This window comes from Sarcophilus harrisii, chromosome 1 (assembly GCF_902635505.1).
Source record: "Sarcophilus harrisii chromosome 1, mSarHar1.11, whole genome shotgun sequence".
Lineage (NCBI taxonomy): Eukaryota > Metazoa > Chordata > Mammalia > Dasyuromorphia > Dasyuridae > Sarcophilus > Sarcophilus harrisii.
The window spans coordinates 268,017,041-268,043,351 of record NC_045426.1 but is presented as its reverse complement, the minus strand read 5'-3'; the positions used below and the strand labels follow the sequence as shown (position 1 = coordinate 268,043,351).

Sequence of the window (26,311 nt, the reverse complement as noted above, 5' to 3'; positions counted from 1 at the left end):
CCTGCTTACATAGTAAGCACTGGGAATATAAAGTAAAAGTAAGGAGTTTGCATGAGTTACTGCCATTATCATTTTTTTTTTTTAATTCCTCAGCTCCTCACATTTTTATTTCCATTCAGTGTCATCTACCTATTAGGATCCTCATATCTTAGACCTTACTATAACTTGAAGCTGTTCCACTTCTACTACATTGTCTTGGAAATTCTCTCTCTTGTCCTTTTGCTTTCTCATTCCCTTTCTTCTCTCTTATCTTGTCTTTTTCCTTAATCGGAGCCTTTTATTCCTTCCCTTCCCCCTTCTCCCCTCCCCCCCAACACATACACTACTTTGCCTTTGTAGTTAGCAAATTGGATATTGGCCTTTGCTCTACTTTCAGTCTTTTGTTTCCTTGATACCTTGATTAGTTCCTGCACTGCTAAAGCTAAACTGTAACCTTGTGTAACTTTTGCTCTCTCCTTGAGCATTCCTCTTCTGGAGCAGCTAGCTGCTGCTAGACAAAGTCATGAAACTTTGATTCCTGGTAACCTCAACTCTACCCTCAGCTTTGCCTGTTTATTTAAATCTCACGTATGCCTTACCACACTCAATATTATGACTGGCCCTTATCTTGTCTCTCACCTGTTATAATGATTCCCAACTGGTCTTCTTGTTTCTTACAGTTGATACTCCTCTTTTCCATAGTTTGTTCAGCCATTGTCTAGTTGATAAACCTCCCTTTGTATTTAATTTTGTGTATTTTTGTATATTTAGTACTTAGCATTGTGTCTCATATATAGAAAGCACATGTGTTTTACAAGTTTGATTTAAATTGAATTATAAGAGAGTGGTTAATAAGCTAGCATGTAGACAAAACAAATGAAGTTCAGGAATACAAGTGTTTAGAAAATATAGCCTCAGAAAAATGATGAGATTATATTTTCTAAACACATGCTGTACTGAACCACACAATTTATATAGACTTATGAACCCCTCATAACAGGATCCCATTCCAGAGAATTTTGTTATTGGAGTTGTGAAGTAGTTTTATTCACCAAATTAGTATTGGAGCATGGTTCTCAATGATAGCAATTTTTAGCAAATGATAGCAATGATAGCAAAGATTTTGGTATTGCATAGATAAGTGCAAAAGCAAATTTTAACTGGTTTTGTATTTAGTAGAATTGGTTGTTTTTTGTTTTTTTTTTTTTGTAAGATATGACTGTATTAACTCTTTTAAGTCAAAATATCTCTGATTCAAATTTGTTCATGGATTCTTAGGTTTCCAATGGAGCAGTTGCTATGGCAAAGACAACCTTGGAGCAGCTATTGATAAGATGTGCAACTCCTTTGAAAGATGAGGAAAAATCTGAAGAGATTCTATCAGCTCAAGAAAAGTCTTTTCATCATGTAACACATGATTTAGTTCGAGAAGTCACCTCTCCAAATTCTACTGTAAGGAAACAAGCTATGCATTCACTTCAGGTGCTGGCCCAGGTTACTGGAAAAAGTGTGACTGTGATTATGGAACCTCATAAAGAGGTAAGATTTTTTTCATTGAAAACAGGACAACATGCATAAAATTTTTCTAAGTTATTTTTCTTTAATTGTGAAATGTAGTAATTTGAAATACTATTTTTGATCGTATAATTTCATGTAAATTTCTTAGTAGCATTGCTATCTTTCCATTTCTTAGTCTAGGTAACTGCCAAGTAGAAAAGATTTCTGGGATGACATAAGTTGGTAAATTTGAGGCTTCAAAGTAAGAGAAATACCATGATTGGAAGACCAGAATTCAAAGTAGACTAGGAAAGACAAGAAAAATAAAGTAAAGGAAATGTTTTTTTTAAAAAGCTGTGGAAAGTATATTTACTTAAATTAAGAGTTTAAAGGAAGGGGAGAAAAGATGTTCAAATACATATATAGATAGGCAGGGAAAAAGATCAAAAGAAGAAGCATAAAGAGAAAATTTACAGTTTAAAATTTGTAAATTGACTATGTTGGAGGCACATGCTGAATTTGTAGTATTAATCATCTGGTATTCTTTAGGTTTGGTGAAAAATATATTCTAATAAAAACTTTTAGATTTTCATTTCATTCAAAATTTAATCATTTGAAACCTAGGAATTTATTTCTTTTAAAGTGTTAATTTGCTATTTATACTTTCTCCTTTGCATTTTTTTGTAGGTCCTTCAAGATATGGTTCCACCTAAAAAACATTTACTTAGACATCAACCTGCAAATGCCCAGATTGGCCTGATGGAAGGAAATACATTTTGTACAACTTTACAGCCCAGACTATTTACAATGGATCTTAATGTGGTAGAACACAAGGTTTTCTATACAGAGGTATAGAACTTTTGCTATTTCATGGTGTGCTTGAAGTTGTGTTTCTTTTTCTTAAACTGGTGTGTGGTAATGGAGTAAACAGCAGTAGTTAAGTTTAAAGAGTTTGTCTAGATATGATACTTTGAATATTGGCAAGGGACCATGTTTCTGATTGTGTGGCAGACCTGGAAAAGTATTTTTTATATACCTACGTATTGTGGCATTTAAGAGTATTTTAAGATATAGACTATATCACCAAGGAGCTTATCATCTTGAAGAGACAAGACATTCATAAAAAACCACAGACTGATACAAAACATGAATAAGATTGAAACCATAGAAGTTTCAAGAAGGTTGCAATCACTTAGGTCAGTTTACACACCAGAATTGTCAGAGATAATAGAAGAATGAATGAATTTAAGTAGGCAGGAAGGAATTGAGAGGCCTGTCCTTTGAAGGGAGAATGATATGAGCAAAAATGATGTATATTTCTGGTTAAGTTTACTTCATTGTCAGAGTAAACTGCTTGTTGAGGCTTTAATCTTAGAACAAAGAAGCATAGTAATATTTTGATATCTTGATTTGATATCTGGAATTTGTGTTTGATTTTACTGAAAATAATTGCTTTTTCATTGAACTGATGACTGATTTATCATTGTTCTTGAAGTATAATATCAGAATACTAGTTTATGTAGTTGTTTGCAAGGTTATTATAAAAGTCTTAGCCTCACCAATATAAATTAATTTTATCTTTGTTTTTCAGCTATTGAATTTGTGTGAGGCTGAAGATGTTGCTTTAATGAAGCTACCATGTTACAAAAGTCTCCCATCACTTGTACCTTTACGAATTGCAGCATTAAGTAAGTAACAAATAGAAAACAAGTTGTTCAGTGATATGACTCTTTTTGGCCTTGTTATTCATCTGATGAAATTTCTCATTTTAAAGTTTGAAATGATCTCTTAATTGCCAAATCTAATAGCCTTTTCTCAATCCTTGTCCTTCTTGACTTCTCTGTAGCCTTTGATATTGTGTTCCTCTCTTCCTTGAAATACTTTTTCCCTAATTCTCTTTCTTTGTCTCCATTGTTAAATATTTATTTGGGTTACACCTGCTAATAACCGTGTTCTCTCATAGTTCTTTCCTGGTCCTTCTTCTCTTTTTGTGCTATAACGCTTGATGATTTCATTAGAATCCATGGATTCAATTATCACCTCTGTGCTGATGATTCTTATAGCTACTTATCTAGCCTTAACCTCTACTGCACTTGCAGGTTCCCTTCACTAATCTCAATTTAACTCTCCATTGGACACCTTGAACTGGATGTCCCATTGGCTCTGTGTGTGTGTGTGTGTCTGTCTGTCTCTCTCTATATATACATTAAATCCAATATATGCATACATATTTATTTAGTTATCATGCCCCACAAGAAAAGTCAAACCAGTTAAAAAAAAAGAAAAAGAAAATGCAAGCAAACAATAACAAAAAGAGTGAAAATGCTATGTTGTGGTCCACATTCAGTTCCCACAATTGTCTCTCTGGGTGTAGATGGCTCTTTTCATCACTGAACAATTGGAACTGGTTTGCATCATCTCATTGTTGAAGAGCCATGTTCATCAGAATTGACCATCCTATATAGTCTTGTTGTTGCCAGGTATAATGATCTCCTGGTTCTGCTCAGTTCATATAAGTCTCTCCAAGCCTTCTTGAAATCATCCTGCTGGTCATTTCTTATAGAACAATTATATTCCATAACATTCATGTACCACAGTTTACGCAGCCCTTCCCCAACTGAGGGGCCTCCACTTAGTTTCCAGTTTCATGCCACTACAAAAAGGCATACTCACCTTATATTAAGTGTGCTTCCTCCCTGACTCCCCCTTCCTAACTTCCTTGTAACTGTTAAGGACACCACTATTCTCCCAGTCACTTATGTTCAAAATCTAGGTGTGATCTTTAACTGTTAATGTTCTTTTGCCCTGTTGACCCTCCCATATCTAACAGGTTGCTAAGTCTTGTCAGTCTTGTCTTTGTCATATCTTGTTGTCATCCCTTTTATATACCCCCTTCTTACCTGTCACACTGCTACCATCTGTTGCAGACCCTCATCCCCTCATGCTTGGAATTTTTTCTCCCTTTATAATATCTTATTTGTTTTGTTCTTCTTTCTATTCAATTCAGACACAGCCCTGGATATGTGTAATCTCTTAACTGGTCTCTCTGCCCCATTTATCCATGTCCTCTTTTAAACAGTCACCAAAGTAATGTTCCTAAAACAAAGATCTAATCATCTTCAGTTTTCTCTATCCAGGTGCTTCTAATTACTACTAGAATCAGATGTGAACTACTTTGTTGGGCATTTAAAGCCCTACTTAACCTTCTTTTTCTATCTTGATACCTAGCATTTATTTTTGTTCACTCACTCTGTAGTCTAGTCAGACTATTCTTTCTGACACTTCACTCCCTTTCTCCTCTTTCTGCCTTTGTCTAGACTGGTTCCCTCTCTCTGGAATGCACTTTCCCCTCATTTATTCCTCTTGGAATCCTAGATTTCTTTCAAGATAGACACTTCAAAGGAAACCTTCGTCATGAGATCTTTTCTCATTCTTTGTAGTAACTAGTGCCTGCTTTTAGTAATTTTTTTTAACAAGAAAAAAATCTTGTATTAATTAAATACAAAAATAATTGTATTAAGAATAAGAACTATTTCATTTTTTTTTCTCTCAGCATTTCATACATAGATGTTTAATATAGGATTATTGATTGTTTCCAAGCTACTAAGTAGGCCACTTCATTCTGTGATTATTTGTTGGATTAGGGGGATGTACCTGGCTACTGGCATCAGATTGTGATGAAGTGAATAAAGATACCTTGGCCTGAGGTTTCTTGAGACTGTTGTCTTGGACTCTGTTCTAGATAATACAGTAAATGGGAAAATATGAATTTCTATGTTTGTCAAAGGCAGAAGCCATTGATTAGTTTTAGCTAATTTAAAATTTTAGTATGATGGATGAACCTTTAGACAAGAAAATCATTGACCTACTTTCATAGGTTAACAATAAAAATTGTACTGATTACATATTTTTCTTCCCTGTCTTAAGATGCTCTTGCTGCCTGCAATTACCTTCCTCAATCCAGGGAGAAAATCATTGCTGCACTTTTCAAAGCATTAAACTCAACAAATAATGAGCTTCAGGAGGCAGGGGAGGCATGCATGAGAAAGGTTAGTGACATTTAAAAAGTATTGTTTTAAATCCTTCTTCCAATATGTCTTGGTGAACTCTGCTTTTTTTAATGTGAACGCTGAATATAGCAAAGTTACTTGCTTTTTTAATCTTAAAAATATTACTGCAATTGTTGTATTGACTTTTAGCCACTGCTTTCTCCTGCATAATTAAAAATCTAGTTATTTTTTAGAGTTTTCTTAGGTATAATGGTATAATCTGTTCTTGAAATCAAATTTAGGTGTCTTATTTTTTAAGAGATTACAGTTGGAAATATGTAAAAGCAATTTATCTGAAATAGTTCTAAAATTCTTTAATAGAGTAATTAATTTTTTTACTATATATTATGTATTACATTATTAAATTAAATCCAGTGTAGCTTCTATAATGATTTAAACCACATTTGTCATTCAAATACCTGTATTTTTTATTTCTCTTATGTCTATATGTTTTGTTTTCTTAAAGTTTTTGGAAGGTGCTACAATAGAAGTTGACCAGATCCACACACATATGAGGCCTTTATTGATGATGCTAGGGGATTATCGGAGCTTGACATTGAATGTAGTAAATCGTCTTACTTCTGTCACTAGGCTCTTCCCAAATTCCTTTAATGATAAATTTTGTGATCAGATGATGGTAAGTCAAATATTTTTAAAAATATCTTAGAATTATTTTTTTTAATTTGATGTGGGAAAAATCAGATTCTATTAATCTTAGGAGATTTTGGTATTGTTGATGAATAAACATATGAATTAAAGTTTTCTATTTTATCATTTTAAATGACTTCACCAGAAAAATCAAAGCTTTCTGCTTCTTGATGTTTTGCTCGAGTTCCATTTATAGATGAGTGTGTCTAGGTATAGACACACACACATATATGTGCATATGTAAAATGGTATATTATTTCCATGACTTGTTTGTTTAACCTAGCTTTCCTATCTCTGACCTAAAGGTTACATGCTGAATAGTTTAGATTAGTTGTGTTTTAAATGCTTTTGTTCATTATGTGCATACAGGAGTGGTGTCAATAACATCTGATTTTCTCAGTATTGACTTGAACTGAGCTATCTCATTTTTAGATATTTATTACATATGATTTGCTTTTGAGATCAAGATTCAGGTCTTCGTTATTTTCCTTAAAATTATTTTTATTCTGAACTTGACACATAAAAATGAACATTGTATGTGAAACTCAATTTTGGTTTCATGCTGTCTTGTTAAAAAATAAATTCATCTTTTGTGACTGTCCTTGTTTCTTTCTGAACTTCTTTCAGTACTACTCTGCATTAATAAATAAAGTTTCGATGGCTTGCCTCCTTTTTTCTTATTTTGAGATACCATTTTTATCTGCCCAGTTAAAAATAGTGGAGAAAAAACCAAAATCTTATAGCAAATAGGCATAGTTAAGCAAAACAAATCACACATGGCCACATTTCAGCAGTGTCTTCTGTACCTTGAATTCCATTGCCTGTCAGGAGGGGCATATAACATGATTCCTCATTGATCTTGCAATGCTTAATTCGTGTTGTCATTATTTTGCTTTTGCTCACTTCACTCTTGGATTCCCTGAAATCTTTTTTTTTTGGGGGGGGGGTCCTTTTCTACAATGTAGTAACATTTTTTTATATTTTTACAACATTATTTGTTCAACAATTTCCCAATTGACAGGCATTACTTTAGTTTGTGATTATTTACTTTTTTTTCCTTTTAATTCCCCCTCCCTCACTTTGATATTAGGAACTTTGTTTTCAAATGTTTCTTTCTTGCTCTTAACCTCCTTTTCTGAAGTCATCTTCTCTGTATTCCTTGGTATTTCTTTGTTGAGTCTGATGAATTTCTACATCAACTGCACATGTGAGTGTTTGAATATGTGTGACTATATTCAACCTTTTTCAATAGGTTCATCCAATTCAGAAAAAAAGTTCATCTGATGCTTACTTCTCCTTGGTCTTTCATGTTTATTGCATACTCTTTGTACACATCACATTTGTGAGAAATAAAATAATACAGTATACTCACTTTTTAATTTTACTTTTCTTTCTCATCTTCAAAACAGAACCAATCTAGTTTTCTGTCTTATTTCTCTCAATAACTTTTGAAAACATTAAAGTTTTGAATAGAAACTCATTTCTTTTCTCTTTTAGATTGTTAGCTCTTTTTCATAAAGCTCTTTTTCTGATCAGATTATCTTTCTAGATTTCTCTTAATTCTTGTGTTTTCATTTTGTTGTTATTCAGGTTTATATTCTTTTAAATCATGATTTTCAGAGAAGCTAATGTTTCTTAAATTATTTCTCAATCTGTTTACCAAGTCAAGTATTTTTGATATTTTGATTTTGTTTTAGTAAATTTTGCTGCCTAGAAGTCTTTGATTTCTCTTTGTTCTGATTTTCAAGGAATCCTTTATTTGGATAAATTGTTTTTCTTTCACCTCTTTTCTCCATAACTTTTATTTCATTTTCACAATCTCTTCCTTCATCTCTACTTAGGTATTCCTGTGGGAAGGAAGATTCTTTTTATCTTTTGAGACTCTGCTTTTATTTATGTAATTTCTAGATTGAATTTTTTGGTATTGCTGAATCTCTTTATCATTCTTTAAGTGATATATATTTTGTTGATACTTAGCTTTTCTGTCTAAGTTTTTGCACAGAAACCTTATACCAAGACGAGAGTCTGGTTTCTTCTGTGCTTTTGGGTGGGATAGTTGCTTTTGCTTGGTCCTGTGTGGATCACCATGGTCATCTGTACAGACTTCCTTCTCCTGTGGTTAAACTAGATCTGCATGACTCTCTTTGGCTTTTAAGGACACAGTGCTTAACGATGTTGGAACTGAACTCATGGATCCTGTGTGTCTGTATTAGAAAGTTGTCAGGTCTTCCCTTCTGGTAGCTTCAGGTAGCTTACTATTAGTTTTCCAATCCCTATCATGAACTTCTAGCTGACTTTTTGTGTAGTTTTCTACACTTAATATAGTTTTTGATTGGATATCTTGTTCATTATTTGGTCTATTGTTATTTTTATTGCAGGAATAGTTTTGCCAGAAGTCTTTAGCATTATTTTTTAAGGGATAAGATGTTTAACTATTTGTGGAGGAGGGAGTAGTATGTTAGTAACTAATTTACATTTTTTCTTAATTTTTTTTCAAATCTGAACTATTTGTAATATGATTTGAAATATGATGTCATTGAGTAATTTTTTTAGATATTGTCTAAGGAAAATGAAGTTGCTCACTAGACTTTGACAATATGGATCTTTGAAACATGACATTCATAATATGGGAACCATACCTTCTGCCTTTTGATTTATTTTGTCCTTTATATTTTACCTGATTTAAATTACATGAAGTTAGATATGTACATATTTATGTCTTAGATGAAAATACATTTCTCTTAAGGATTTAAAGATAGTAACTTAATTGTTACATGAGGCAGTGTGTGCAGTTGTGGGTCTCAATAAAAGAGTAATTCTAAAATTAATTTTTTTTAATGTATTTACAATAGCAACACCTACGCAAGTGGATGGAAGTGGTTGTTATCACTCACAAGGGTGGACAGAGGAGTGATGGAAATGTAAGTGACTTGTTCATTTTGAGGGGGGTGGAAGTAACTTTGGTTAACATTTAATCTCTGTTTTTGCTAAAATACTAGGTAGTAGCTTCTTTGTGCAATATATTTTATGTAGATAATTGACAATGAATTACTAACTAGTCTTATATTAATAATTTGACTGGCATTGATGTACTTGGACGAGGCAAGCTCTGAGGAGCCTTGTAGCTCCAGAATTTTGATTCTAGTGCTTTTTTTCTTGTTTAAATTATGTTCATTTTGATAATAAAAGTGCTCAATAAATGTTTATATTTAGCATTATATAGTAAAGTTTACTAAAAGATTTTAGTATTTAATAAAAAGAATGAGAGAAGTATTTTCCCCTTGATATTAATATACAAATTCTCTAAAATGGACATGCTTCACAGTACATATATGTCCCTTTTCCCTCTCTTCAGTTTGATATTATGCTGAATTATTTTTTGGAGTGGGGGGAATGTTGAGTGATACTTTGGGTTATATTCATTCTTATTGATTTGTTCATAGTATTTGAGTTTGATTCACTAATACTGTTTTTTTCCCCCATAATTTGATGTTTTTCTACTACTTAGAATCTAACATTATTTACTTACATTAAGATTTGAAACAAGTTGGTTTTTAGCAGGTAATCACTAACTGTTATGGATGGGTTATAATGTGAATGTGTATTGTCCTGTATGGGTTGTGGTTCTTTTAGGTTTCTGTAAAGTCTAATTGGATTTTACAGCAATCTATTATATAGGGATTTCTGTATAGAAATTCAGGAGCCTAATCAAAATAGTTTCCTGTCATGTTGTACCTAAGTGTTAGATGCTTCATTTCATTCCAAACTATGAATTTTCTTGCTTTATTGTGCTTTGTTTCAACCATTCTGTGTCATTGTTTATTTATGTGAATAAAATTTCCTGTTTTTTAAAAGAATTTTGAACAAAATTAAGCCAGCATTTTAACCTTAGAAGAAATTTTACTTTGAATATTTGCTATTAATTAAAAATAGTCAAAATAAAATAGCAAGTCCCATGTTGGACTCAGTAAAGTACATTAAAGAAAATTTATGCTCTAGTGGATGGAGGAACAAAATGCCTTCTGTATTTCTCTGACTTGCAAGTTAATTTGTAAGTCAATTTTTCCATTTGTCTTAATAGCAAGGCATTGTACTCTGCAAAGCACTTAGGCAAATCCATGAGAGATGTTTTATATAACTTGCAGAATGAGTCTTCCCCAAAGGACAAAATCCCTCAGTCTTTTAGTAAATTCTTCTTTCTCTTTTTTCAAGGAAGTGTACTTGAATTCAGAGGTGAGCAGTGCTCCAAAAGAAGTACTTTTTATTAGTAATTTAGTAATAAGTAATACCCAAAGTGCATAGGCAGCTTCAGAGGGGATCTAGCAACTCACTTAGAAAATTCAGAGAATCTGAAGTTGAAAGATGAGAGTTATTTTTTCATTGGAATCTAATAGCTATCTAGCCTTTGTTTAAGAAGGCTACCCTCTTCATCTAATCTAGAGTTTATGCTGCATTTGAATCTAAGCACTGACTTCTTGTTATGTGTGTTATGCAGCTGTTGGAATTGTTGGGATTATAAAATGGTTTATATAGCTTGTTTATGCTTATACAGGACTGGGAGATTTTTGCTTTATCAAAAAATTAACTGTAGTTATATATTTTTTTAAATTACAAAGATAGAAAACCTATCTGAATCTTCTTGGTTATTTAGTTGTTAATGTGAAGGAGAGGTTATTAAACTTTGTCCGTTGTATCTATTTCAAAAATTTTTAATAATTGATTGCAATTCCTTTTTATTTCTTAATAATAATTTAGTACATGATAACACATACTAATCCATTATTTTATTGGACCATTTACTGTATACAGTCATATTTTGGGGGAAATGTGATCATTTTCTCAATATATATCAATTAGTCACTGTTGAGGTTCTCCTTAGTGTGTAAACCCTAATAGATACCCAGTGAATGGGGACTAAATTTACTTTCCCTCATATGACTGAAGTGTTTCTCCTTTTGGTGGGAAAACTATTTAAATGCTTGAACCTGTTTATGCTAATGCTAAATAAAACAATTCTTTTTGCCAAAATGCATGCAATAAATTTGTTCATATAGTTTCTTAGTTTATAACTTCTCAAATCCCTATTCTTCATTTTGGTTGGGGATGGGTACTTTCTCATAAAAGATCTATGTAGTTTATAAGGGATAGAGGTGTGTTCTGTTCAATGTCTGGCTATTCCTCTGTTTCAAGTGCTATCTGAATATTGTCTTTTCATTGTCTTGTTCACTCATTAGTTCTTATTGTGCACGAGTGTGTGGGAAGTTATGTGTAAATAACATAAGTAGAAAAAAAAAAAGATGATTTTCCTCCCCATCCTCAGGAGAGCATTTCAGAGTGCGGGAGATGTTCGTTGTCTCCATTCTGTCAGTTTGAGGTGAGAAAATAACCTATTAAGTCAGTTTATGACTTTGCAATCTGAAGAATAGTATCTACTTTTCTTTTTTCTTTTTCTTTTACTTTTTTGTTGCATTTTTTCATGCTGTAATTTTTGTTTTGGTTCAGCCTGCCATGGAAGGGGTAGAGGTGAGAATATCAGTGAAGGCAACAGGAGGTTGTTTGTTGTTGTTGTATTTGGTTTTTTGCTGTGACTTGTTAGCTGTATTGTTGTTATGTAATGGGCAGAGTGCATTGTGCCTTTGAGTGCAGTGAACTGTCATTTGTTTGTCTGTGGCAGAGTTGTATTAGTAACAATGCTGTGAATTGTTAAGGATGCTAAGCATGTTTTATGTTAGGAAGTTTGAAAGAGATTTTAAAGAATTATAGTTTTTTCTTTTACTTTTTGCAATATTTCAATACTACTTTTTAAAGGATTCATTCTGTTTGGATTTTTATCATTACAAAAGTTGTATGAAAAATCATTCTTAACAGTTCATTGAGGGCAAAATTCAATACATAGCATATTTGTGCATGCTTCAAAAAGTTTTCTTTTTTTTGAGATCAAATTATGGGTTTCCTTTCAAACCATTAAGACTCCACATCTATTGACTGGAAAATGAGGCTTATTTCATTAAAATGAACACCACATTATTTCAGTATGGATACACTGTGATGCTTTGGGCTTAGTTTTATAACCTCTGAACTTCAATTTTTCTCATCTGTAAAAAGCATGGGGATAATACCTGCTGAACCTATCTCACAGTGTTGTTGTCAGACTTAATTAAAAGAATGGTTGTGAAAGTTCTTTAAAAAATGTACAAAAGAAATCATTTGAAGTTACATAATTTTAGGATATATTTTATGGTTTAGGAAGTACATTATTATTCATCAAATGATCTGAGAATCCTATAGAAGAAGGTTTGGGAGTGTTTTGTTTTTAAGATATAAGTGGTGTGGAGACAGTTAAATATTTTCTAATTTCCTATGCTATTCTCCATTTGTCTATTCAAATAAGAAAACTCATGAATATAAATTAGGAACCCCCCCTTCTCTTTTTATTATTGTTTTTGATCTCCATCTCACTTGCCCTGTGAAGGATTGTGGGAATCAGTGTAACCTCTAGGCAATCTTTCATGACTTCAGTATTTTTTGACATTTTAGTCCTGACTCATTTACAATTTTTGTTCTAACACTTTGTTTTTTAAAAAATTCATCTAAAACATCAACAGCAACACTGTGAGAAGTAAAAGTTTTGCCACCAAAAACAGTCACCCAATAAGGGAGAATCCCTTATATCTATACTGGAATCATGCTCATTATATAATTCCAATTCATAGCACCAATATCACAATGTGTTCAGAGGCCTGCTTTAATTGTTAGTAGAACTGAGAAATCTTAAGACAGTGATAAATCACTTAAAATTTGGTACTTCAGTTCAGCTCAACTATTGAATGCCTAATGTTAGAGTGAGTTTTGGAGCATCAGTGTATCTTGGAATCCCTTTGTTCAAGGATTTTAAACTTCTGTTGGGAAGAGAAAACTTAGACACATGAAACAATTAAAGAACAATATTTTCATTGAGCATTAAAATATATTCTTGGGCAGCTAGCTGACGCAGTGGATAGAACACCAGCCCTGAAATCAGGAGGACCCGAGTTCAAATCTGGTCTTAGACACTTAACACTTCCTAGCTGTGTGACCCTGGGCAAGTCACTCAACACCAATTGCCTCAGCAAAAACAAACAAATAAATAAATAAATAAAATATATTCTGAAAAATTTGGAAACAAAACTACATAAGAAATCATTTCCTATTGATTTCCATTATATATATTAGAGAGAACCCTGAATTAGGAGTTAAGAAGTTGGGTTCTAGCCTGGCTTTGCCTTGAGCCAATTAGATGTCACTTCGGCAAATCACTTAATCTCTCAGGAGTCTGGTTTTCTTTAATTAGTTGAATTCGTTTGACTCTGAAGTCCCTTTTAGTTATAAACAATTTATGAAAACCAACAAAATAAAATAACAGAAGTTGAAAAGTATTCAGTTTATTAATTTCCCTCTCCCTTAATCAATAAAAATGAGAAGCCAGAGTGAAAATAAACTTCTTTAAGTCCATAGTTAGTTCTGAAATAGGTAGGTTGTTGCTTTTTACACGTTAACTACTTGCTTTGATTGGCTAGCCATGCTAATGTAGCCTGTTGTAGGGTCTGCCGCAATGTTTACATATTTAGCTAGCAAGCATTCATTGAACTCTGATTTTCATTCTGTTGTTCTTTATTAGGAAATGAAGATTTGTTCAGCAATTATAAACCTTTTTCATCTGATCCCAGCTGCTCCACAAACCTTGGTCAAACCTCTGCTAGAGGTTGTAATGAAAACAGAGCGGGCTATGTTGATAGAGGTAAAAGCATGATTAAATTTGGTGTATTGTTACATTTATTATTTATGTATATTTTAAATTTGCCTGAGTAATCAGGTACTTTTTTCAGTATCAAAATTGATTTTTTGAAAGTTAATGATTTTTATACAGTTTAAAATAATTAACTAAATGAAGATATTCGTAGTGATATGTTTCTTAAATCTTTTTTAGGCTGGCAGTCCGTTCAGAGAGCCTTTGATAAAGTTTTTGACAAGACATCCTTCTCAAACTGTTGAGTTATTCATGATGGAAGCTACATTAAATGATCCTCAGTGGAGCAGGATGTTTATGGTAATTATCACAAGAGAAAAGTCAGATTTTCTTTGAAACATATTCTATTATTCTCTGGGAATTCAGAATTATTGTTTAGTGATTGCAGGATCTCCACTGCAAAGGCTTCGTGTGTGAATAGTGTTAGGATTTTAATTCTCTTTTTGTATTCCAGTCCTTTCTTTTCACATGACAGCCTGATGCTTTCACCAAATACTTTCTCACCAAATATACCAATTCCTATTTTACTTGTTCATTTTTCTCATATTTCAGCAGTGCCTTTTTATACTAGACTTCAACCTGACATCTTTTAATACAAATGTTCTGCTATTTGTTTCATGTATATTTAATATCATCTTCTTTTGTGCATAAAGTCTTGATTAATTACTTCCTCTGTTGAGTTTAATCTTAGCTGTTTTTGCTCTGTCCCCTACCTTACCCATAGGTAGTTGTAGATTCTCTCAGTCGCTTTCAGTCTTTGATGTGGCTAAAGTAATTTGGAAACTCTGGATTGTTTGACTTTATGTTGCAAAGTCAAAACTAGAAGTGAACTTGTGAGTCTTGATGTGAAATTTTTTGGGGTATCTCGTTTAATTTAAAGCAACTTTAGACAGTTTAAGATATTTTATATTTTGTTTAGAGTTTCTTAAAACACAAAGATGCCAAACCTCTTCGAGATGTCCTTGCAGCCAATCCAAACCGATTTATTGCCTTATTATTACCTGGTGGTACACAAGCAGCTGTGCGCCCTGGCTCTCCTAGCACAAGCACTCTGAAACTTGATCTTCAATTTCAGGCTATTAAGGTAATTCCTTTGACAGAGAGCATTTAAAATCTCAAATCTGCTCATCTAGGACATGTTGGTTTTGTCAGTATTACTGCATTTTTTTTTTCCTTGACAGATCATAAGCATTATAGTTAAGAATGATGAATCCTGGTTGGCAAATCAACACTCTTTAGTGAGCCAGTTGAGACGTGTATGGATCAGTGAAACTTTTCAAGAAAGACATCGCAAAGAAAATATGGCTGCAACAAACTGGAAGGAGCCTAAACTACTGGCTTACTGTTTACTGAATTACTGCAAGTAGGTGTAATCTGTTTTAGGTAGAATAACTTGTTTTATCTGAGCATATTCACTTAGAACAAAGAAGATAATTATTTAGTAATTGAAATTCAGACTTGTTAGTGGAGGTTTAGCTTCGTCTGATATAGAGGAAAAACTTCAAATAGTAACCGATTATGTTCACATTTAAACTCCTTACTTTGGTAGACCCTGGATTTGGATATCTGAATTGTTCAAAAGATAATGCTTTTGGGAAATTAGCAGCCTATATATTTGATTAGAAAATTTTCCATAAGGAGCTTACTTCCTTACCTTGATTTTTCAGAAGAAATTATGGAGATATAGAGTTGCTTTTCCAGCTGCTTCGAGCCTTCACTGGCCGTTTTCTCTGCAACATGACATTCTTAAAGGAATACATGGAAGAGGAAATCCCCAAAAATTATAGTATTTCTCAAAAGCGTGCCTTATTCTTTCGCTTTGTGGATTTCAATGACCCAAATTTTGGAGATGAGCTCAAAGCCAAGGTAAAGTTACAGAAAACTGTATTTCAATTGATATTAAAATAAGAGATTGAGCTATTTCTGGGGGGGAAATGCCATTGTTGAGAAAAATCTGACTCAGCAATAAAATTTTGTCTCCTTTTTGGATTTTTTTTTTTTTGAGATGAGAAGAGCAAAACCAGATAGTCATCATTTCTTTTCTTTGGCTTTTTATGTTTCTTTCCATTTGTTTTAACTCAAAAATTGGAAAAATGAGATGTTTTTCTTGTTTAATTAAATGGTTTGCAATTTTATAATACCCTTTGGGCAAGCTAATTGGTAATCATAGTAGATAAAATAATATGATGATTTTTCTTTATTTTCCTCTTCTTTGATAGGTTCTACAACATATCCTGAATCCTGCTTTCTTGTATAGTTTTGAGAAAGCTGAAGGAGAACAGCTTTTGGGACCACCTAATCCAGAAGGAGATAATCCAGAAAGCATTACCAGTGTTTTCATTACCAAGGTGGTAATTTTCTTAATGAATTGTTGTCATATGTATGAGGGCTGTTAAAAATGCATTTTTTAAAAACATTATTGCAAGCATAGTTTTGTTTTAAAATACTGATGTAGCAACATTTTAGATTTTACATTTTTATTGTATTAGACAGTTTTATGTTTTATGCAGATACTTATTATTCAGTATCTTGACAGTAGTGAAAGACACTTGGTTCACTCATTCTGGTCAATCCAGAAAGAAAAGATTTTGATAGTTAACTAATACTATGTAGCTGAGCTTTGAAATCCTTATTACTTTAGTTAATTTTGTTCAATTCCTTTCTCTAAAAGAAGAGTGAGCAGCAAAGCCTCTAGTGTCCTGTTTATGTCCTGACAGAATTTGCCAAATTCTTAATCTGTATTACTGAATTCCCAGTACAGTCGGCTTTCTTGGTCAGAAAGAAAGAAACATTGTTTTGGGCTATAATTTTATTGAATTAAAAAAAAAAGAAAAGAAAAGAAAGAAAAAGGGTATTAAGGGCAGCTTGGTGGCGCAGTAGATAGAGCATCAGCCCTGAAGTCAAAAGGACCTGAGTTCAAATCTGGTCTCACCCACTTAACACTTCCTATCTGAGAGACCCTGCACAAATCACTTGACCCCCCAATTGCCTTAGCCAAAAAAAAAAAAAAAAAAGAGAGAAAGAAAGAAAAAGATATTTCTGTCATGGAGTGGCTATCTTATATTCTTTTACCAGGGTATTTCTGTATTAAATTTTATTTTGAGTTCAAAATATTTTCCAGAATGATTTCTGACTACAGTTAAGTAAATGTAAGCACAAAGTGAAGATCAGTTATGCTGGTCAGTTTTTTAAAATATAGTTTAATTTGTCTTTTGGCTTATACTGAGCAGTTTTGTCTTTGATTCTGAAACAAATACTTGGTAACTAATTTGTACAAATTTACATTTCCTATCTCTGTTTGGACAGGTATGAGTGTTTAACACTTTAAAAAAGTTAAAAGAAAATAGTTTTATTCTACTAAGGAAAAAATAACGATGTATCAAGTTTCCTATTTTTCAACTTTATAATATGTGCTTTAGGTTTAAATTTATTAATACAGCATATTTTGAAGAAAAGTCTACATAAATATACAAATAATTATATTTCCCTTTCCTTTCTGTGGCTAGGTGCTTGACCCAGAGAAACAGACTGACATGTTGGATTCCCTCAGGATTTACCTTTTACAGTTTGCCACACTTCTTGTGGAACATGCGCCGCATCATATCCATGACAATAACAAAAACCGGAATAGCAAATTGCGTCGATTGATGACTTTTGCTTGGCCCTGTCTGCTATCTAAGGCGTGTGTAGACCCTGCATGTAAATACAGTGGTCACTTACTCCTGGCGCACATCATTGCTAAATTTGCCATACACAAAAAAATTGTCCTCCAGGTACCTTAAGATGTTTTTCCCTCCTCCTTATGGTTAGTTTAAGTCCCTTCTCTGAAGTGTATTTTCTTTATATTTTACTGTTTTGTTGACTATCTTATTTAACATTAGTGCTCTCTTCTTTTCTGGAGCACAAGTCCTATTTCATTTATTGTTTTTTCCTTTAATTGGAATTAACTCAGAATAAGAGCTGTTAGTCTAGAGTTCATGAACTTCTAAAAAAAATTTTGATAATTTGATTTCAGTATGACTAGTTTTCATTATAGATGTGTTTTAGTTTATACATTTAAAATGTTCTTCAGAAAAGGAGTCTATCTTTTGATTTTTTTCATAATGCCATAAGCAAAAATTAAACCCATCCCCCCTACTTTTGAGTATGATGCCATTGAGACCTTGGCATAAAGTTGATCCATGAGATAGATTTATTTTCTATTACAGTCAAAAATTGGATTCAGAACACATCTTGTAAAAACATAACACTTGTTAACATAGGGACTGTAGTTAAGGAATATTGATGGTTCAACTCCAAACCCATCCTTTCTACTGGTGAAATATGAGTATCAGTGTTAAAATCTTTTTATATGTACTTCAGAACATAATTCACTGATCGCACGAGTCATTAAAAACATTTTAAAAATTGGTCTCTATAGATGTGAAGAGTATTTTCCCCAAATTTAAATGAGTATGTGAAACTTTTTTTTCCCAAGGTCAATTTCGTTTTAGTCCTAATTTAATATTGTTGCTATTTAAAAAAAAAAAATTTATGGCTTAACAAGAATCTCCTATGTTAGGTTTTTCATAGTTTGCTAAAAGCTCATGCAATGGAGGCTCGTGCAATTGTCAGACAAGCAATGGCTATTTTGACTCCAGCAGTCCCTGCTCGAATGGAAGATGGACATCAAATGCTGACTCATTGGACTAGAAAAATCATAGTAGAGGAAGGTCATACAGTTCCCCAGCTAGTGCACATTTTGCATTTAATAGTGCAGCATTTTAAGGTATGTAATTTGGTTTTCTACATTGTGATGTCAGTTTTGGACTGTCTTTTCCTTTTGGGTAATAGCATTATGGTCATTTTCCTTTTAGTAAAGTTAGCACCATATAAATGATAGATTTATGAATGTTTTGGTTCCCCCTCTCAATGGGACATTAAACTAATTAAGGGTGCCTTAGATCCTTTTTTATATTTTTCTTTTTGCCCAGAATCAAAATATATATGTAGTAAGATAATGAGTAAATACTCTATTCAGTAGTTTCTATTTGGCCTTAAAATGCAGGATTTTATGGTTTTTCAAATAGAACTCAAATCAAAATGGTGAATGCTTTTTGATGTTTCCTTTTTGTAGATCTATGCAAACTCCTGAAAGGAATGTTATATTCCTTCCACTTTAATTTTAAGAGGAATTATATTGATAATAATCATTTATTCTAGTGTTTATTTTACACACAGACACACAGACACACACACACACACACACTTGCTCAAGGCTTTGTTAAATATTTCATTCTTTGAATCTTGATCACTGTTAAAGTTTATTCCCAAAGATAGTTGAATTGAGGGGAATTACTTGTCTAAAGATATTTTAGTTTCTGATCCTTTTTGATATTGGAGTAAAAAAAAGTACATCCCAGTTTAATGGGTATCACCATAAATCTCTTTAGAACATACTCAATTCCCTGGTAGCATGGAACATGAAAAATATTTAAAAAAAAAAAAAAAGGCCTCCCTCTTTGTGAAGAATATTCCCCAAATTTAAATGAATATTTAAAACAGATTTTTTTTTTTTTAAAAGAAGCTTTTACTTGTATCCTAATTCAGTCATTTAGGACTGATTTTATATTAAATAAATACAGAAAGAAGATTCTTGTGTAAGTCAGTGTAAAATTCTCTTTAAAGAGTCAAATGGTTGGTTGCTATGTTCTGTAAAGTTTGGGATTAAATGTGTTTTTATTAACATTGGAAACTTTCCATAGGTTTATTACCCAGTGAGGCACCATTTGGTACAGCATATGGTGAGTGCCATGCAGAGATTAGGCTTCACTCCCAGTGTTACCATAGAACAAAGAAAATTGGCCGTGGATCTGGCAGAAGTTGTCATTAAGTGGGAATTACAAAGGATTAAGGATCAGCAGGTAGGAATTATAATAATTTTCTATTCCTTTTTGCTTTTTTTTTTTTTTAAATACTTATCCTTAGAAATCATAAATTTTAATTTTGTCTCTTATTTTAGCCGGATTCTGATATGGATCCAAATTCAAGTGGAGAAGGTGCCAGTTGTGCCTCATCTGCTATTAAAAGAGGACTGTCAGTTGATTCTGGCCAAGAGGTGAAGCGATTTAGGACTACCACTGGAGCAATGAGTGCAGTAAGAAATTGTCTTCTGTAACTCCTAATGGGCACCATCAACTCTTGCTTAAGTTTTTCCTTTATTGGTGCTATCCCTTCTTGTGAGAATCATGTTCTTCACAGACATCAGTGCACAAAATTAGACCCATGTTTATTTCTTTTGGGACTTTTTTGGGGGCATTTAATTAAAAATAATGCTCTTTCCTCCATTTCTACTAAAGTTGAAGCTATCTTGGTTTATTTAACATTCTCATAAAGTATTGTGATAGTTCTCTGAATGATATTTTTAGGTACTTTGTATAGTTGTAATGAAAAAAATTCCTTTGGAATTTAGAATATATTATATTTGGGATAAATTTTATTTATAATATTTGTTGTATAATTTTAGTCTTTATATACACATGAATACATATATACATATACATGTGTGCATGTATATAGTGTGGCAGAAAAATGGGACAGAATTAGATTGAATAAAGATTCTTGTTTCTGACCCCTTCCTCTTATTTAGCTTAATGTTTCTTTATGAATTCTAACAGAATGCTACCTTTGACTAGATTGGGGGAATGTTAGAGTTTACATTGAGAAGAATCCAAAGATTGAAGTATACCTTTATGTAGTTTTTTAATAATTATATAATATGATTTAAATTTTGTTCCCTATTTATTTTTAGGTTTTTGGAAGGAGTCAGTCATTGCCTGGGGCTGATGCTTTACTTGCTAAGCCTATTGATAAGCAACATACAGATACAGTGGTGAACTTTTTGATTAGAATTGCTTGTCAGGTATGATTGTAAAATTTTGACATTAATCCTTCGAGACAAATGTTATTTAGTATTCTCCCATTTGTAGTATATGTGTATATACATATGCATAGATAGAATAATAATGTTAAACTAAAATTTTTAGTTTAATAGATCTAGTTTTGAAAGCTACTTTCTAGACATTAAAAACATCTATCAAAATTTTTTTTAGAGAATTTATTTGATATTTGGGATATATTTGTATGTATTTTTGCAATGTAAATAAATATTTAAAGGTCTTTGGTTACATGTAACAGAATTAGTTTCATAGTAATGAAAAGTCAATAGCCTAAATTGGAATATGTTGGAAATAGAATAAAAATCTATTATAATTTTTTAGTATTAATAATTAAATATATTGTATATATTTAATTAAAGTTTCATTATTTTGAATTTTTAGGTTAATGACAACTCCAATACTGCGGGATCTCCTGGAGAGTTGTTATCACGACGTTGTGTTAATCTCCTAAAGACTGCTTTACGACCAGATATGTGGCCAAAATCAGAACTCAAACTACAATGGTTTGATAAGCTTCTGATGACTGTGGTAGGTTCACAAGTCATTTAAGACAAATGAAGGAATCTTAACACAAACATTTATTATGCTCTACAATTTTATTTCTAAAATGAGGGCTTTGGCACTTCCAGCTATTGTAAATAACTGTAAAAAAAGATAATTCTGATTTGCAATTGCCAAACTTGTGACTCTTTCTGCTCTTCATGAAGTTTAGAAGTGGCAGATTAATGGTACTAAGTTCTCTTCTGCCAGAAGATCATGAGAGAGCGCTATCACTAAGCAAAAAATTTTAGAAAACCTTTCCTATTTATTACTTGCTAATAGTAATTATGTAGAAACTTTGAGAACTGAGATATTCTCTCACATTTTACAAATATACTTTTTAACATAAGACATTATTTGACTGGGCTAAAGTTTTAATTAATGTAGTAACTAACACTAAAAAAATAAATCAACCTTTAATTGATATAGTACCTTTAAAAAAAATGAACCTTAAAAAAAATGAACCTCAATTTTTATATAGACATTTTAATGGCTGATATAGAATTATGAACTTGTCCTTGGTGATCATCCTTTGGTGTATCATCAGATCAAAAGCAGAAGTCACTGTAACATATCTCTGAGGCATTCAGTTGTTCAATTTCCCAAACTTATGACCCTAGATGTTTTTTCTGCCAAAGTGATGCTGTAAATTTTATCCATTTTTTTTTTTTTAACCATCATTTTTGTTCTATATTTTGATGGTATTTGAAGGTTTTCTGTATTTAAGTTATAAAATCTATTGTGGCAGCTTGATGTCATGCTTGAGCTTAAACCACTGACTTTTTTGAATGGCTACAAAATTTCGTTATCTCATATACCTGTAAGTCTGCAGCACATAATTTGTTTTGAGTTTGGTTCTATAGACCTATATGTTATTTCCTTTTTGACTTCTCTGAGGATTTCTTTCCTCCTGTTTTGTTTGAAAGCCTTTATGTTAGTTGATGCATCTCTTTTCCTGGGGAAGGTAGCTACTACATACCTGGTAAATATATTCATAACTAAAGCTCATCAGACTGATTTCAGAAAAAGCCTGGGAAGACTCATATGAACTAATTAAAAGTTAAGTGAACAGAGCCAAAAGATCATTGTGCATAAGAACAGCAATATTATATGATCATCATTTGTATGATGATTAATAGTAGAATTATTCAGCTTTTTTCAGGAAGATAGTTATATGATAATCCTAATGCTACCCATCTTCTGAGAAATAACAGATGAATGCAGGTCAAATCTTACTTTTTAAAATTTTATTTTTCTTTGGGGTTTTTCTTTTTTCTTTTCTTTTTTTTTATGGGTCTTTGTTCTCTTTTGCATAATGACCAATATATAACATGTTTTGCATAACTATGTAATCTACATCAAAATGCTTGCCTTTTTAAGGAAGGGAAAAGGAAGGAGGGAATTCCTAATTCAGAAATTAAAGAAAACTAGTGTTATACAAGTCATTTCCCAATTGATAAATGGTTAAAGGGTATATGAACAGACAATTTTCAGACGATGAAATTAAACCATCTAAAGTCTTATGAAAAAAATGCTATAAATCACTATTGATTAGAGAAATGCAAATTAAAATAACTCTGAGGTAGCACCTCACACCTCTCAGATTGGTTAAGATGACAGGAAAAGATAATGATAAATATTGGAGACGTGGGGAAACTGGGACTTTGATACATTGTTGGTGGAGTTGTGAAATGATCCACCCATCCTAGAGAACAGTTTGGAACTATACCCAAAAGGCTGTCAAATTGTGCATATCCTGTGATCCAGCAGTGCCATTACTGGGTCTGTATCCCAATGAAGTCATAAAGAAGGGAAAAAGACTCACATATGCAAACATGTAGCAGCTGTTTTTATGGTAGCAAAGAATTAGAAAGTGAGTAGCTGCCCATCAATTGGGGAATGGCTGAAGAAGTCATGGTATATGAGGATAATGGAATATTATTGCTCTGTAAAAAATGATGAATAAGCTTAGAAAGGCTTGGAAAGATTTACATGAACTAATACTGAGTGAAACAAGCAAAATCAGGAATATATTGTACACAATAACAGCAAGAATATGTGATGGTCATCTATGAAAGACTTGATTCTTTGTGGTTCAGTGATCCAAAGCAATCCCAATAGATTTTGGACAGAAAATGCCATCTGCATCCAGAAAAAGTACTATGCAGACTCAGTGTAAATCAACACATACTATGTTAACTTTTCTTTCTGTTTTTTAATCTCTCCCATGGTTTTTCCCTTTTGTTCTGATTTTTCTCTTCCAACGTGATTCATAAAGCAATGCGTATTAAAAATACAAAAGATTAAAAAAAGAAAACTAAAGTTAAAAATTATTTTTATATTTAATTAAAAATTTTAAAAAATTGTTATATATTAAACTTCATTATCATGGTATCTGTCACTTTTCTATAGCCACAATTATCTCATTTGAGAACATGTTTTTGTGACTAAATGCATTGTTGTCATATTAAAGCTTTGCTTGAGGCTACTTTTCTGTAGTCTTGTTTTAATACAACATTTTTCTTTCAAGTTTGTTCATTTTTTTTTCTCCTTTTTTAGGAACAACCTAACCAAGCTAACTTTGCAAATATTTGCACTGGTTTGGAAGTCTTAAGTTTCCTGCTAACTGTCCTTCAGTCTCCAGCAATTCTCAGTAGCTTTAAACCTTTGCAGCGAGGGGTAGCTGCTTGTATGACATGTGGAAACACCAAAGTTTTGCGAGCAGTTCATAGCCTCCTCTCACGCCTAATGAGCATTTTCCCCACAGAACCAAGTATGATCATTTTCTTCAATGTTTTTCTTTTATCACCACATCAATTAAAGTGATTAAGTAAAAGGGGAAGGGAGGCATGCTTTTCCAATATGCTAATCTTCCGTTTTATGTCTTTTGTATTTTATTGTTCCATTTTAGTTTGTCCTTTCCACCCTTATAAGAAAAGTTGAAATAAGTAATCATGTGGAATACATCATTATCTTTAGACATAAAAACTTAATAACGTATGGCAGTCATTGCTTTGGCTTAAGAAATGTCTGCTATAAATTTAATGTCTTCTGCAATTATTTTTTTTTTTTGCATTAGAAGTGCAATTATTCATTCATTGAACATTACTGTTTTACTAAGATGTGAAAGGGAAATTTAAGTGTAAAAAGTATTCTATCTAATGTTGTACAGTTAATTAACAAGAATGAGTTCTGATGTGTTATTGAATACATTTATTTAGAACATAGTGTAATGGGAAAATCAGTGAGATCAGGATAACTCATTTGGTTGAATAATGTAGAAACATATGAGGATAGTTGGGATGCAGTGGTAGAAATTACTTAATCTACAAAAAAAAAAAAAAAAAAGTTGTTCCAAAAGGGTCTTGTTGCTCATTCTCAATAATTTCATTCACGGTCATGAATGCATTTATTATTGGTAAATTCAGATATGTTTATGTAAATACAGATATGTGTAGTGGGATTTTAAACTTATTTCAGGTACTTCAAGTGTGGCTTCAAAATATGAAGAACTTGAATGCTTGTATGCAGCAGTGGGGAAAGTTATTTATGAAGGTCTTACTAATTATGAAAAGGCTACAAATGCAAATCCTTCCCAACTCTTTGGTGAGTATTCTTTATTTTCGTCAGCTGTAATATATTTGTTCATCTGTTAGGTTCAATGTCATTAAACTTGAATTCTCAATAAGAAAAATGAGGCATGATTTTTTTTTTTCTAAGTCTAGAAAAACATGCAAATTTTGTTGTGATTTATACTGTTTACATGGTGGCAGTGGCTATTCACAATGATTTCAAGACACTGGGAAAAACCCCTGAAATTCCTTCTAAATCAACAAAGACAAACTGAATTTAACTTTAATTTGGTCTAGTTTTAATGTCAACTTATTTTATTATCTTGAGAGGTAGCATAATATAGTAGCAAGATTATTAGATAGAATCAGGAGAAGCCTGGTTCATGTCCTTCCTCTGATTTTTCATTAGTTATGGTCATGAGCTACCTTAACTTCTGAGTTTCAGTTAACCTCAATTGTAAAATGGTGCTGATAGGATGATTGTGAAAGCTCAGTTGAAATAATTATGAAAAATTCTTTGTAAACCTTATTAAGTACTTAGGTTTGTTTTTTTTTTAAATGAGAGGCAGCATGGTAGAATGACTGGCTGGCATTTATTAATCACTTACTGTATAATAAACATTGGGGATACAAATAGAAAAGCAAGAAATGTAAATTTCAAAGGATTCCCATTTTTATAGAGGAAGACTGTCTTTAGGAGCTTTCAGTGGCAAGTTAGATGGCAAAGCCCAGAGTCTTTAGAGTATAGCAGCAAAGCAATTAGTACTGTGCCTTCAGCGGCATTTCCATTGATAAAATCATATCTGTTTTTTTGATGTTGAACCATTTAATAGTGCCAAGGACTTCAGTAACAAGAACTTTTCTGGGTTGTCAGTATTGTGGCTGTTACAGGTTGCACTTCCACAAAGCTGGCTTTCCTGGATAATTGTGTGAGGGTGGACATCTGGTAGTCTGGTTAGCATTACCTAAACTTCTTGAGCTTTATCTATCCATTAACCATGATTGGTGTTGGTGGTTGGAATGTTTGTGCCCTTTTTCTGTGATGGTTTCTCTTCTTGTTAAAGGCTTAGGGCCCAGATTGGAAGGAGGTCCTGGTGTTTCAGGAAGAGGAATACTGTGATTCTCTGGGTTCTGGGCTTTTTTCCCCTCATTAAGGATTGGAAGGGTGGGGTGATAAGGATCATAGAGATAATTTGACTGGCCAGATACATTGCTAGTTAATTTGTTGCAGCTTAAAAGACTAGACGAGCAGGGTTCAAGTTTTCTCTGATGCATATTGACAGTGTGGAAATCACTTATCCT

At 32.5% G+C, this 26,311-nt stretch overlaps 1 protein-coding gene across 10 annotated transcripts in view; it reads left to right on the top strand.

Annotated features, from left to right (window-relative positions):
- The window catches only part of TRRAP (transformation/transcription domain associated protein), a 143,484-nt gene that overhangs the window by 34,343 nt on the left and 82,830 nt on the right, over nucleotides 1–26,311 (top strand). For 5 of the 10 annotated variants that reach the window (XM_031941644.1, XM_031941607.1, XM_031941616.1 and 2 more), the window contains exons 26-47: nucleotides 1,258–1,518; nucleotides 2,164–2,325; nucleotides 3,068–3,164; nucleotides 5,404–5,525; nucleotides 5,992–6,162; nucleotides 9,026–9,094; nucleotides 11,494–11,547; nucleotides 11,676–11,696; nucleotides 13,831–13,950; nucleotides 14,140–14,259; nucleotides 14,879–15,043; nucleotides 15,141–15,322; nucleotides 15,627–15,825; nucleotides 16,179–16,307; nucleotides 17,466–17,732; nucleotides 18,521–18,727; nucleotides 19,704–19,862; nucleotides 19,961–20,095; nucleotides 20,750–20,860; nucleotides 21,279–21,425; nucleotides 23,997–24,210; nucleotides 24,918–25,043. In XM_031941644.1, coding sequence (XP_031797504.1) covers nucleotides 1,258–1,518; nucleotides 2,164–2,325; nucleotides 3,068–3,164; nucleotides 5,404–5,525; nucleotides 5,992–6,162; nucleotides 9,026–9,094; nucleotides 11,494–11,547; nucleotides 11,676–11,696; nucleotides 13,831–13,950; nucleotides 14,140–14,259; nucleotides 14,879–15,043; nucleotides 15,141–15,322; nucleotides 15,627–15,825; nucleotides 16,179–16,307; nucleotides 17,466–17,732; nucleotides 18,521–18,727; nucleotides 19,704–19,862; nucleotides 19,961–20,095; nucleotides 20,750–20,860; nucleotides 21,279–21,425; nucleotides 23,997–24,210; nucleotides 24,918–25,043 — 3,238 coding nt within the window. The remainder of the gene's footprint in view (nucleotides 1–1,257; nucleotides 1,519–2,163; nucleotides 2,326–3,067; nucleotides 3,165–5,403; nucleotides 5,526–5,991; nucleotides 6,163–9,025; nucleotides 9,095–11,493; nucleotides 11,548–11,675; nucleotides 11,697–13,830; nucleotides 13,951–14,139; nucleotides 14,260–14,878; nucleotides 15,044–15,140; nucleotides 15,323–15,626; nucleotides 15,826–16,178; nucleotides 16,308–17,465; nucleotides 17,733–18,520; nucleotides 18,728–19,703; nucleotides 19,863–19,960; nucleotides 20,096–20,749; nucleotides 20,861–21,278; nucleotides 21,426–23,996; nucleotides 24,211–24,917; nucleotides 25,044–26,311) is intronic. The other 5 variants (XM_031941639.1, XM_031941630.1, XM_031941627.1 and 2 more) reach the window with 3 other exon arrangements.